The following is a 13,293-nucleotide window of genomic DNA, read 5'->3' as shown; positions in this document are numbered from 1 at the left end:
GCCACCGAATGCAATGGACTATTTTTTGGACTATAAGACGTGCCTTTTTCCCTCAAAAAAGAGGGTGAAAATCTGGGTGCATCTTATACACTGAATACAGCATTTTTGGCCTCCCGAAACCCCGCCCCCTTTGCAAAAATGGCCATGCATGGCCTTTAGGAGGCTTCCAGAGTGTTCCTGGGGTCTGGGGAGGGCAAAAACGAGCAAAAAAGGGCCGTCTTTTGCTAGTTTTTGTCCCCTCCCCAGGAGCACTCGATAAGCCTCCTAAAGGCTGTGCATGCCCTTTTTTTGACAAAAATTGGGTATGTTTTCACAAAAAAAGGACTGTCTTTTGCTCGTTTTTGCCCTCCCCCAGGTCCCAGGAGCACTCTACAAGCCTCCTAAAGGCCATGCATGCCTTTTTTTTTTTTTACACAAAAACCGGGCCCGTTTTCACAAAAAACAGGCTGTTTTTGGGAGGTCTGCAGAATGCAAAAACATTTTTTAAAAATTTGCCTCTTCATAATCTTGGTTCGTTTTATATTCCCGTGTGTCTTATATTCCGGTGCATCTTATACTCTAAAAAATATGGTATTTCACACAGGGATTAAGATTAAAGACTTCTCATGGCCAGGATCTACCACAAGACGTGGTGGTGGCTACAAGTTTGGCCTGGCTTCAAAAAAAAAAAGGGGGTTTCAGGGAAACCAATTACCTTCTTGGCATACAGCACGATCTTCTGAACTTGTCCCGTTTCAGCAAAACACTGAATGACCTTATTGGGAACGTTGGCCCGTAGGTAGACGCTCAGGGCCAGTGTTGGGTCCACAGACTTCACGAGGTCTCCCAATTCTTCAGAGCATTCCAGCTGTTTAAAAGCAAGCATTTCAGAGGTTGGTTTTTTTTAAAAAAAATACCCAATAGGAGGCTGCATGTATAAGACAAATTGCAGTAGGAACTCTTTCCTACCTGGGTCAATGTGACAAGCGGTTGAGGACATCGTGCATCCTAAAGAAGTCTTCAAAATATAATATTCATTTTGGTACAGTATGGGATTTTTTTCCTAACTAGGGGATCTGTTCTGGCCGACACAAACTTACTGTTAGCCACGCTTTATTCACAGTAATTACTCACAGACAAGACGTTGGCAGCAACCCAGACTCCCACAGATAAGAGATACAATACACAGAAGAGCTTCTCCAGCTTGGTATAAACGGTTGTGTCCTGCAAAAAGTCTCCTCCCAAAGTCTCTTCTTATATACTCTCTTGGGAGGAGCCAAACCACAACCACCTGGGCCTGATTATCTCTTATGAGTCTGTCTCCGTAATTGCTACCTTCGTTTCTCCGCCCTTCTCTGCCTGACGTCAGGGACAAACTCCCTTTGATCTTCACTACTGCTCCATGCCTCAGGCGCCTCCTGGTGGCTAACCAGCCTCTCTGGTCCCTGCTCGGAGTCTGAACTCTGCCCAGGGTCCTTCACATCTTCCAGAGCCGACTCATAGGGTCCCTCGCTATCGGAGTCCATCGGCAGCTCCAACGGCTCCTGCTGGGCCACAACATGGATCTCTGCTGCATTGCAGGAACATCTTAAGGGAGGGGCCATGCAACTGTGAAAACTTTTAAGACTTGTGGACTTCAACTCCCAGAATTCTAGTAGCTGGGAATTCTGAAAATTGAAGTCTATAGGTGTTAAAAGTTGCCATGGTTAAGACATGCCCTTGTCTTAAGGGTTATGTTGGCACGAGGTTAAACAATGAGTGGCACTTCTGATCAATGTCTACCATGTTTCCCCAAAAATAAGGCGGGGGTCTTATTTTCTTTCAACCCCCGAAACAAGTGCTTGGCCTTATTTTCAGGAACGTCTTATTATTTTTGAGGTGCAGGAGGAGGAGGCGGGAAGCGTGGTCACCTCATGGCTGTTGCAATATTTTCAGGGCAGGGATTATTTTAGCACATGTACTCAAAAGCCCGATTGGGCTTATTATCCGTGGAGGACTTATTTTTGGGAAAACAGGGTAGTAGAAATAAAATTAAACACAGGGCAGTGCCTGTTGCAGCTAGTCCTCATCATGCAAGTGAATGGAGAAGAAAGTCACATATCTACTTCGCCAGGGAAGTTGACGTTGGATGAAGAAAGCAAAACCTCTTCCAGAAGAGCTCTTCCTTGACAAGTCACCAAAAGGTCAGGTAATAAACTCCCCGTCAAGCATGGAGGCAGATTGAGATTTAAGCTGGTGGCCGCTTAAGCTCATTCACTGTAAAACGAAAATAGCTAAGGACGCTTGTCACGTAACAAAGTCCTGCATTCGGGAACTCAGCTTTTGTTTTCAGTTTATTTTTTCCACCCCAGTCTTCCAGAAGAGAGAGGGAGAAGCGTGAAACTGAGCTGAATCCAGAAATCAAGTTTAAAAAGTAAAGGTTGACCTGCGGGCAATATCTTAAGACGGCTTGCTTGCACTCGTGTCAGAAGCCCCCAGGCACTTCCAGGTTGAAAGGATTAGCTGGAGACATCACAGTTACTTGGGAGATGCACAGCTGGGGGCACCTTTCATATCCCTGGCAGTTGTTGGAGCGAAGGACGGGAGCTCAACCCGACCCAAGAAGGACAGGAGCTCAATCCTGCCCCAGGAAGACAGGAGCTCAATCCTGCCCCAGAAAGACAGAAGCTCAACCCCACCCCACGGCAGCATTCGGGTCTTGAACCCGAGGTTCCTAACCTCCATCCCAATGTCTTAACCACGAAAGCCCCCCTGCTCCCTATCTTAGATTATTTTAATACATTTTCTTGAGAGGTAACTACATTTAGAAATCCATCTACAGAATACCTCTGACTCCCAGGAGTTAAGATATTAATAAGGGCCAACAGAAGGCAAAGGGATTAAATTAAATCCTGTAACAGAAAAAAAAAATCTCTGGAAAAAATACTTTTAGGACGCAACTAGGCCAAAGCATTCATTAAACAAGGACCAGCATGGTCTCCACCCAATTCCTGAATGAGGAAGTGTAATTCCAAGGCTGTGGTTATGGATGTCAAAAGAAGAACCTTGTTGCCTCAATTAACAAAAGGCAAATTTTGTAAAGATTCCTGCCAGATCATCATCCACACCCAGTGTTTGGGGAAAAAACATACCAAACGTTTGGAAATTTCAAATCTTGATTTAAGTTCAGAATCACAAAGATAAATTATCATCAGTGAGGTCAGAAACTGGTGCAGGGCACTAGAGTCTTATCATGAATTTAGCTATTCTATTTGTGGCAAGATTTTGGACAAGTATCTTCAGAGATTTTCACCACTAAGAGTTTGTGTGCGTGTGCGTGTGCGTGTGCGTGTGCGTGTGTGTGTGAGAGAGAGAGAGAGAGAGAGAGAGAGAGAGATTTTTATTTTGGCATTAGACAGAAGTCATAATATGCTTGCAGGCAAGCATCATCCATCAGCTGGGAACAACTGACAGCTGAGGGAAAGGTCACTCATTTAAGGGCAACATTACGTAATTCAGCTAAGGAGCCGAAAGGCAATTTCCTATCCTTCCATTTGCCAGGAAATTCCAGCCAGGAGCCAAAGTCTTCCATGCCTAATATGCTGCCGCCGGGAAGCTGCCAATCTGGGAGCTGGCATTTTTCACTGGTTCTCTAGGCTCCATTTCACAGGGAGAATAGAATCACACGAAGTGTTAATAACGCTTTGTATTGCCTTGGTGAGGCCACACATGGAATATTGCATCCAGTTCTGGTTGCCAAGATATAAAAAAAAGATGTTGAGACTCTAGAAAGAGTGCAGAGAAGAGCAATGAAGAGGATTAGGGGATTGGAGGCTAAAACGTGTGAAGAACGGTTGCAGGAATTGGGATGTGCTGAGCTTGTTGATCAGAAGGGTCGGCAGTTTGACGGTTCAAATCCCTAACGTCACGTAACGGAGTGAGCTCCCATTACTTGTCCCAGCTTCTGCTGACCTAGGAGTTCGAAAGCATGTAAAAATGCAAGCAGAAAAATAGGGACTACCTTTGGTGGGAAGGGAACAGCATTCCGTGCACCTTCGGCGTTTAATCATGCCAGCCACATGACCATGGAATTGTCATCAGACAGCGCTGGCTTTTCAGCTTAGAAACGGAATGAGCACTGCCTCCTAGAATCGGGAATGACTAACATGTATGTGCATGGGGAACCTTTACCTTTACCTAGTTTCATGAAAAGAAGGACTAGTGGTGATACGATAGCAGTGTTCCAGTATCTGAAGGGCTGCCCCAAAGAAAAGGAGATCAACTTATTCTCCAAAGCCCCAGAAGGCAGGACAAGAAGCAATGGATAAAAACTAATCCAGGAGAAAAGCAGTTTAGAACTAAGGAGAAATTTCCTGACAAGTAAGAATGATTGATCATTGGAACAACTTGCCTCCAGAAATTGTGGGTGCTCCCAACATTAGAGGTTTTCAAGAAGAGATTGGACAACCATTTGTCTGAAATGGTATAGGATTTCCTGCCTAAGCAGGGGGTTGGACTAGAAAACCTCCAAGGTCCCTTCCTGAGGCATGGAGCAGTGGGGAAGATCAAAGGGAGTTTGTCCCTGACGCCAGGTAACGAAGGGCGGAGAAACGGAGGCAGCAGTTACGAGACAGACTCATAAGAGATAATCAAGCCCAGGTGGTTGTGGCTTGGCCCCTCCCAAGAGAGTATATAAGAAGAGACTTTGGGAGGAGTCCTTTTGCAGGACACAACCGTTCGTAGTAATCTGGAGAACTCCTTATCTGGTCTGCCTTGTGTTCCCGTGTCTGTTGGAGTCTGGGTTGCTGCCAACTTCTTGCCAGTGAGTCGTGTCTGGGCTTTCAGCCAACAGGATTATAATTGCTGTGAATAAAGAGTGGCAAACAGCTAAGCCTGTGTCTGCGTTCATTACCGGACGGAGGGAGGCCAGAACACAAAAATATCCAGCAGAAGCTACCTAAACTGAACTTAAAACCATTTCCATTTCCTTGGAGACAGGCAAGTGCTCTTTGCACAGTTGGGAGAGAGGCCGAACCGAGCAGAAAGGATGAAATTTTAGCTGACCACTAAGACCACCCCATCTTCAAAGATGCCCTATCAAATAGATGCCTTACTTTGTCTTCTTTCAACCATTTCTCCAGGAGCTGCTTGCGTCCTTGCTGGAGGACCGGCCGGCAGAGTTCCAGGGACTCATACTTGTTCAGCTGCCCTTGATCCAGCAGAATTCCAAAATATTGAAGCAGAGGGGAAGTTTGTCCTGCTTGTGCTGGGACACTCTGGAATCGGCGGATGGTGTCTGGAGTGCGCAATATTCCCTTAAAAAAAAAAAAGGCGGATAAAATACATCATTACCATTGCAAATCGGTCAAGATGGACCAACAACATTAGTAAAAAAAAAATTTAAAAAAACTATTTACAGAACCTTTAGATCAATGCACCTCAAACTGGAGATTCGGACTTCAGCTCCCAGAATTCCCTGAGCGCACCGGCTAGTAGGAGAATTCTGGAAGCTGAAGTCCTCATGCCTTAATAGCAACATCACTTAGACTTATATACCGCTTCATGTCAGGATAGTGGGGAAGGGAACTGTCTGTCACTTGCAGACAGCTGGTCATTTGCATCCTTTTAGAGAGTCATTGAGGCCACTTGAAGCTTCTTCGGCTCTGACCGGATGGTGGGGAAAGGAACGATTTATACTCCTTGCAGACAGCTGGTCATTTGCATCCTTTTAGAGAGTCATTGAGGCAACTTGGAAGTTTCTCTGTGTCCTCAAGGTCACCTTGAGTGGTGCAAATGCTGGCTCACTCAGGTGATCCTGAGGACACAGATACACCTCCAGGTGGCCTCAACAACTCTCTAAAAGGATGCAAATGACCAGTTATCTGCAAGGAGTATAAATCCTTCCATTCCCCACCATCTGGTCAGAGCTGAAGAAGCTTCTTGGATGAGAAGCGAAACATCTCAAAGAAAAACCAGGAAGTCCAATTGCCCAAAAAGCACCTTTGAGACAACCTAGATGACTGAGAATCTCCATAGACTTTTGCATAGCAATGGAAATTCTGCTCCCCAACTGTGGCCATAAATTGAGGACTGCTTGTATGCCAGTGCCAGAAAACCAAACTAAAACAAACAGGCAGGATAAGAAACGAGGATTCAGACATGAGTAGCAGATAAAACAGAAAAGACAAAGCATGGATCACTTGGAAGGTTTTCCATACCTTCGGGGCGTTTGCTGCTACTTTGGCTGCTTCCGAGTAGCTCCCTTGGGCGAAAAGGGTGTTGAATTTTCGGGCAAAGAGCTCTTCGGCCCCAGCGAGGTTGTTCCGGACGGCCATTCGGAGGGCCAGATCGGGATTCTGCAGCACATTGGTAATGTACGGGATGATGTTTTCTTCCTCCACGCACACTGAAAGCACCTTGAATGGAGGGAGAGAGCGCGGTTCATCATTAGGATCGCTTGCCTTCTTGTTTCAATAATCGTTTTGTTAAGTTTTATTATCAAGATATAAAAGACCAAAGAAAGTGAAGATAGTGGGGGAAATGGGGGGGAGGAAAAAGGGAAGAGAAAGAATTGGAGGATAAAGGGCTAAAAAGGAAAGGGAAGGATTGATTTCTGACTTCTTTTAGTGCCTCATAGTAACATTGCAGCCTTAACTTTTTACTTTTTACTCTTGAGCTTGGTGGTTTTCTTGCAAAGTATCACTTTATAGCAGGGGTGAAATCCACTTACCTTTGCTACTGGTGTGAGCGCACCTACGCGCATGCGCACGACCTCTCAACTTTTTAAAGCATTTTTAAACTACCGGTTCAGGAGAAACTGTAGTAAAAAAAAGTTTTTTTAAAGTTCCAAAGATCAGCTGTGCGACAATCAGCTATGCCTCATGATCGTGGGCACTTTTTAAAAACACTTTTATTTGCATTTTTACTACGAATTGGCCCAAACCAGAAGCATTTCACCCCTGCTTTATAGTCATCATCAACTAGCAATAGCACTTAGCACATATATCAATAGCACATATATTGCTTCATGGTGGTTTACAGCCCTCCCTAAGCGGTTTTACAGAGTCAGCATTATGCCCCCAACAATCTGGGTCCTCAATTTACCGACCTCAGAAGGAGGGAAGGCTGAGTCAATCCTGAGCCCTGCGTCAGGATCGAACTACAAGCAGGGGGCAGAGTCAGCCTTCAATGCTACATTCTAACTACTACGCCACCACAGCTCATGTGCTAAAAATGTATTAGCCATGTTTATAACAACAAACCGATCTAATTGGCACTCTTGATGTTGGGTTTCAATTATTAATTAATATCACAAGTGATATTAATTTTTATTATTATTAATATCACTTGCGGTTACAGAGATGGCCCGTATTTGGTAAGTTGGTAAAGTAAAAAATTCCTGTAATTTAATTTTTACTTTGCTGTGTTAAAAAAAAGCTAGAAATCTATGCTTCTTATCCCCTATACCCCTCTTCTTATTTTCCTATTATCTTTATCTATGTATGATAATTTTAATTTAAAAAAAAATTGCAATAGAAATATTTTTGGGTGCCTCTTCCAGGCTGATAACCCAGATGGATCCTCCCCGCCCCCCTTTTGAAGGAGCTATAGCAGTTTATTAACAGACTAATGTGATCAGGGGAGTGACGATAGCTCTTGTTAAAGTGCTGTTTAATCTTAGTGGAATTCCAGCACCAACAGCATGCTCTGGCATCAGAAGGGATTTTAAAGATCATTAATCTTACTCCCTTCCTCTTTTACTACCCAGAAATGGGCCCTAAATAATATCACATTCTAGTGACTTATTGAATTTTATCCCTCCTTTCTTATTTATGGGTGTGACGGCTCAGTTGTTAAAGACACTGAGCTTGTCAGCTGGAAAGCTGACAGCTGGAATTCAAACCCAAGTGCTGGGATGAGCTCCCAATCCTTGCCTCAGAGCTAATTTAGCTCTCATCAGCTGGCCATACCCTTACTGGGAATCGAACCAGTAAGGGTATGGCTAGCTGATGAGAGCTAAATAGCTTGAAATAGATCTATACTAGTCTCCCTTTATTTATTTATCAGCACAAATGCAACACAAATGTAACAAGGCAACATAAAAACATGGCTTTCTGCCTGGATGGCTCCCAGAGTGAGCCAATAAACAAAAAAGGGAAGCAGTGTGCTCCCTCCCATATTTGGGCATACCAGGGGTTGTGACACAATACATACATACATACATACATACATACATACATACATACATATATAAATACAGGTTCTTATTTTCGTGGAAACACGGGTAGGTACCACTCTGGTGGGAAGGCGACTGCATTCCGTGCGCCTTTGGCATATAGGCATGCTGGCCAAAAGACCATAGAAATGTCTTCGAACAACGTTGGCCCCTTCTAACTAAGAAAACAGAGATGAGCACCAAGGAGTTTCACCAAGGATGCTCACAGGCTCTGCAAATGTCTATGGCATCTGAAGAATGTGTACTTTCTCCCTTATCACGTGTTTGGTGACCAAAGAGCATATTTGCCCTGAATTGCAGTTGAGGATTACCGAGAGGCCTGCTCTGGCATCAGAGGGTGAGTGAGACTATGAAGCAGTCACAGATTAACAAGAGAAAACTGCACGCATGGATTGTCTTGTCTGTTCTTCAGCAGACAAAGGATAAGAGGCAGCTTCTGGATCAAAGCGCTATGAAGCTTCAGAATATACCTCCTCCTTAACCCTAGGAACTCAATCTTTCTTTCTTTCTCTTTCCCTCTTTCTTTTCTTTCTCTTTTTCCTCTTTCTCTCTCTCTCTTTCTCTTTCTTTTTCTCTCTTTTTTTCTTTCTCCTTCCTTTCTTTCTTTTTCTCTTTCTCTTTCTTTCTTTCTTTCTTTCTTTCTCTTTCCTCTTGCTTCCTTTCTCTCTCTTTTTCTTTCTCTTTCTTTCCCTTCCTTCCTTTCTTCCTTCCTCCCCCCCCCTCTCTCTTTGCTCTTTCTCCCCACCCTCCCTCCCTTCCTTTTTTTGCAGGAGAAGAAAATCTCAGAACCGACAGCGAACCAATTTGGCAGCTCCAATTCCTGGCAGGAAAACAGCCATCAGCAGCAGGCCAGAACTGAAAGCCAGCATCATCTGATCAAGAAAGATCTTTCAAGGTTGACGCTGTTAAATATTGCCAAGAGAGATTTGACAGCTTTTCCATAGGCTGTGAACTTCGACCTACTGCTACTATTCAAATACAAACCTTTTCACTTGTTTTGTGGAACAGAACAGCACACCAAGGTTTGACGGTGGACCTATGTCCAAATTACTACATGAAATTTTTAGTAGTCAGGTAAACGTCCAAGAAAAAAAAGCAACATTTTAAAAACCCATATACAGATAATCCTTGACTAACAACCGTTTGTTTAGTGGCCATTCGAAGTTACAAAGGCGCTGGAAAAAGTGACTTATGACTGCTTTCCCCACTTAGATCATTGCAGCATCCCCAAGGTCACCTGATCAAAATTTAGACACTTGGCAACTGGTTCGTATTTATGACGGTTGGCGTCCCGGGGTCATGTGATCACCATTTGCAATCTTCTGACAAGCCAAGTCAATAGGGAAACCAGACTCACTTAACAACCGTCTTATTAACGTAACTACTACCTGTGATTTGCTGTGCTGTGGCAAGAAAGGTCACAAAATGGGGCACAGCGCCTTGCTCGGGAATGGAAATTTGGGGCTCAACTGTGGCTTTAAGTCAAGGATTACCTGTACAGATGCACCCACCTGGCCCAGGAGTGTGTTCTGGCAGGCACTACTGATGGTTTGCGCGCCACCTGCGGGTGTACGTTTTGCATGCGCTTGATGCATGCTGTATGTGCATGCGCTTGATGCATGCTGTGCATGCACGTGCAGTGCAATAAAAATTGTTATGCGCATGCGCAGAAAACGAAATGGCGCCGCCGAGAACCAGTTCGGGGGTCTGGCAGGCCCTCTGGTCGCTGGAACTGGCTGAACCTACCACTGACCTGGCCTCAATCCATTCACATGCACCACCTCCTAAGCCCAGGGGTGGGATTCAGCCGGTTCGGGTGAATCAGGTTTTACATCTGGTTTGCCAAACTGGTAGTTGCAACAACTGGCTGGCCCCGCTCAACCCACCCCACCCCTCCCAGGAGTCTCCACGCGACCCATTCATCATGCCAGGTCCTGCATGGAGGCTCTGGGAAGGTGAAAAACGGGCCTCCCAGAAGTTCCAGAAGTCCAGAAATGGGCCTATTTCTGGCCTCCAGAGCCTAGGGGAACCCATTTTCGCCTCCCGGAGCCTTGACAAAAGCCTCCGGAGCCTAGGGAAGGAGAAAAACGAGCCTTCCAGAAGTACTGGAAGTCCGGAAATGGGCTAGTTCCCGGCCTCCAGAGGGCCTCTAAAGTCCAGGGGAGGCCATTTTCGCTCTCCTGGAGGCTCATGGAAAGCCTCCATAGTCTCAGGAGGGCAAAAACGCCTCCCCTCCCCGCCGTGGTTCAGGAGCCCGAGTAGGCCACGCTCACCCTGGCCACGCCCACCCGGCAACCGGGCAGAGAACCGGTTGCTAATGTTTTTCAATCCCACCCCTGCCTAAGCCCCCCCCCCGCCAACGAACATTAAAGCCGCTCGTTACCTGTCCTTTCCTGTTGACCCCAATGATTCCAGCCGTGGCTTCGTGTGGCGCAGTGACAAAGATAGTTTCCCCACTGATTCTGTTCATGTAGATGCAGGTGCCTGTTTCAAGGTCGTACAGATGGATGTAACCGTATTTTGTGATCAGGAAGACCACATCGTGCTTCTCGCTAATCTGCAAATAGGAAGAGGAGGGGGGGGGAGGGAATTGGTAGCCACCTCAAGGCAAAGTACTGTAGTTGAAAACCCACCCGACAGTTCAACGTATGTCATACAAGCCGAACAAGTTAGCACGGTCTTCGGCATCAAAGTTCAATCCTAGTCGTGGAGACAGCTAACCTGCATTAAACGTATCTTATTTGCTCATCCCCAGGTTTCAAAAATGTTAGACAACTTCATCTCGGTCCTGTGAGTTAAAAGGCTCACAACAGCCTATATGGTGTAATGGTTAAGGCATCAGTCTAAAAACTGGGAGATTGTGAGTTCTAGTCCTGACTTAAGAGTAAAAGCCGGTTAGGTGACTTTGAAGTTTAAAAGTTTAACGTTTAAATTGTTGGGGTCGGTAAAATGAGGACCCCAGACTGTTGAGGGGCAAGAGGCTGACTGTGTAAACTGCTTAGAGAGGGCTCTAAAAGCACTGTGAAGCGATATATAAGTGTAAGTGCTATTGCTATCTTACATGAAAGCCAGCTGGATGACTTTGAGCCCATCACAAGGAGACTCTGGGTTCTTGTCCCATCTTTGGCATAAAGCCAGCTGTGTTACCTTGGGCCAGCCCTTTCTCTCAGCCCCAGGAAGGTGGCAATGTCAAACCACATCTGGGGGGAAAAAACCCTTGCCATGCAAACTGCAGGGATGACTGAAAATTACTTTTATTAGAACAGCTATTTTCTAAGAGCCGTGGTGGTGCAGTTAACAGCCGTGGTGGCGCAGTGGTCAGAATACAGTACTGCAGGCTACTTCTAGTGACTGCTATCTGACTGCAATTTGGCAGTTCAAATCTCACCAGGCTGAAGGTTGACTCAGACTTCCATCCTTCTGAGATTGGTAAAACGTGGACCTGGATTCTTGGGGGCAATAGGCTGCCTGTAAATTGCTTAGGGAGGGCTGTAAAAGTACTGTGAAGCAGTATATAAGTCTAAGTGCTATTGCAGGCTAACTCTGCTCACTGCCAGCAGTTCGATCCTGACTGGCTCAAATATGACTCAGCCTCCCATCCTTCCGAGGTGGGTAAAATGAGGACCCAGATTGTTGGGGGCAATAGGCAGACTCTGTAAACTGCTTAGAGAGGGCTGTAAAAGCACCGTAAAGGGGTATGTAAGTCTAAGGGCTATTGCTATTGTAAAAAAAGCTTGCAAGTCTGGATGTATTACCCTCCCCCCCCTTTTATCTTCAGGTGAATTTGAAGGGGAGCTGGCTCTCCGAGATGAGATGCTTTGGTAAACCATTTCCTTGGCCTGGGTTCAAGCTTCATTTATCTCATCCTTGCCTGGTAACAGATCTTCCCTGTGTCCTTCAAGGCCCTCTACCAGGCTCACTACTCTCTCCTCCCACCGTGTTCATGCTTTTCTGCAGATAATTTTAAAAGAACACAAACAGACTTTTTGGATAATGAACTCTGCTCTTCTAAAACCAGCCAAGGCGTGCAGAGTCCCAGTTCATCAAAAACACGGTACCTTCATATAGATTGTTTGAACTGTCCAACTGCCAAGTTGCAAAGCTACCCAGACTAAGGATCAAGGGGCCTACAGAAGCCCCCAAACACCTGAACTTTGCTCTCTAAAACACAGGTACAACATTAAATGCAAGGCTGGGTGCTGGGAAGCCTTAAGCTTTCCTAATTCTTTTAGCGCCTTGACACGATTCCTTTAAGCCCCTCTGATTTTATTTAGTTAGTCATTTGTATCCCATTTGACGGCTTTTACAAATAACCCAAGACATGAAAAATACCTTCCGCCTTGTTTTCTCCACAACAACCCTGTGAGGTGGGTTGGGCTAACAGTGAGTGACTGGCCCAAAGTCACCCAGCTGGCTTATATGCCTAAGGCAGGACTTGAACTCAAGAGTCTCCTGCTTTTTAGCTTGGTGCCATAACCACTAGACAGTTCTGACCGAGGCTTCCCAAGAGCATGAAGCAAACTCCTTTTATTAATTTACTGTGAATTCTGATCATTCACATCCAGCAAAGTCTTTCAAGGGAGGATTTACAGTCACAGACCTTATCTGGCTTGGAGAGCTGCCAGGCCGAGATCTGCAAGACTTGGCAAGGAGTCTTGGAGGGTCACAAATCAATTAAGCAAACTAATGATCTCCTGCAAACTCCCCTCCCCTTTCGCTCCTCTTTTATTTCCTCTGGAAGGGGCCATTCATCGTCCACCTGTGGTCTTACTCCCAAGTCGATCCATGTTCTTTAACTGTTCCCTTCGTCTGGCAACTCTGTGCATGCGCACACTGGGAACAGGCTCCAGCTGTTTGTCTGCCTCACTGATGTCTGAAGGCAGCTCATAACTGGCATACGGTCCTGGCCCCCAACACAGAGTCTTCATCAGACCCTTTGCCAGACTCCAAGACTGGCCCATGTTCCTCCCTAACCTCCTCACTGTCCAAATCTGCTGCCAGCTCTGCTGCCGGGCCACAACATAGACTAGGGGTGCCCAGCCTTGGCGAATTTAAGACTTGTGGACTTCAACTCCCAGAATTCCCCAGCCAGCACAAGT

The 13,293-nt window shown here is 45.7% G+C and overlaps 1 protein-coding gene across 1 annotated transcript in view; it reads right to left on the bottom strand.

Moving 5' to 3' along the window:
- The window catches only part of CLTC (clathrin heavy chain), a 110,781-nt gene that overhangs the window by 45,373 nt on the left and 52,115 nt on the right, over positions 1 to 13,293 (bottom strand). The window contains exons 6-9 of the mRNA XM_032217115.1: positions 10,578 to 10,751; positions 6,177 to 6,374; positions 5,073 to 5,273; positions 695 to 847 (exon numbers count right to left, since the gene is read on the bottom strand). Of these exons, the coding sequence (XP_032073006.1) occupies positions 695 to 847; positions 5,073 to 5,273; positions 6,177 to 6,374; positions 10,578 to 10,751 (726 nt within the window). The remainder of the gene's footprint in view (positions 1 to 694; positions 848 to 5,072; positions 5,274 to 6,176; positions 6,375 to 10,577; positions 10,752 to 13,293) is intronic.

This window comes from Thamnophis elegans, chromosome 4 (genome assembly GCF_009769535.1).
Source record: "Thamnophis elegans isolate rThaEle1 chromosome 4, rThaEle1.pri, whole genome shotgun sequence".
Taxonomy (NCBI): domain Eukaryota; kingdom Metazoa; phylum Chordata; class Lepidosauria; order Squamata; family Colubridae; genus Thamnophis; species Thamnophis elegans.
Note: the sequence above shows the minus strand (reverse complement) of the source record. Positions and strands in the feature narration are given on the sequence as shown.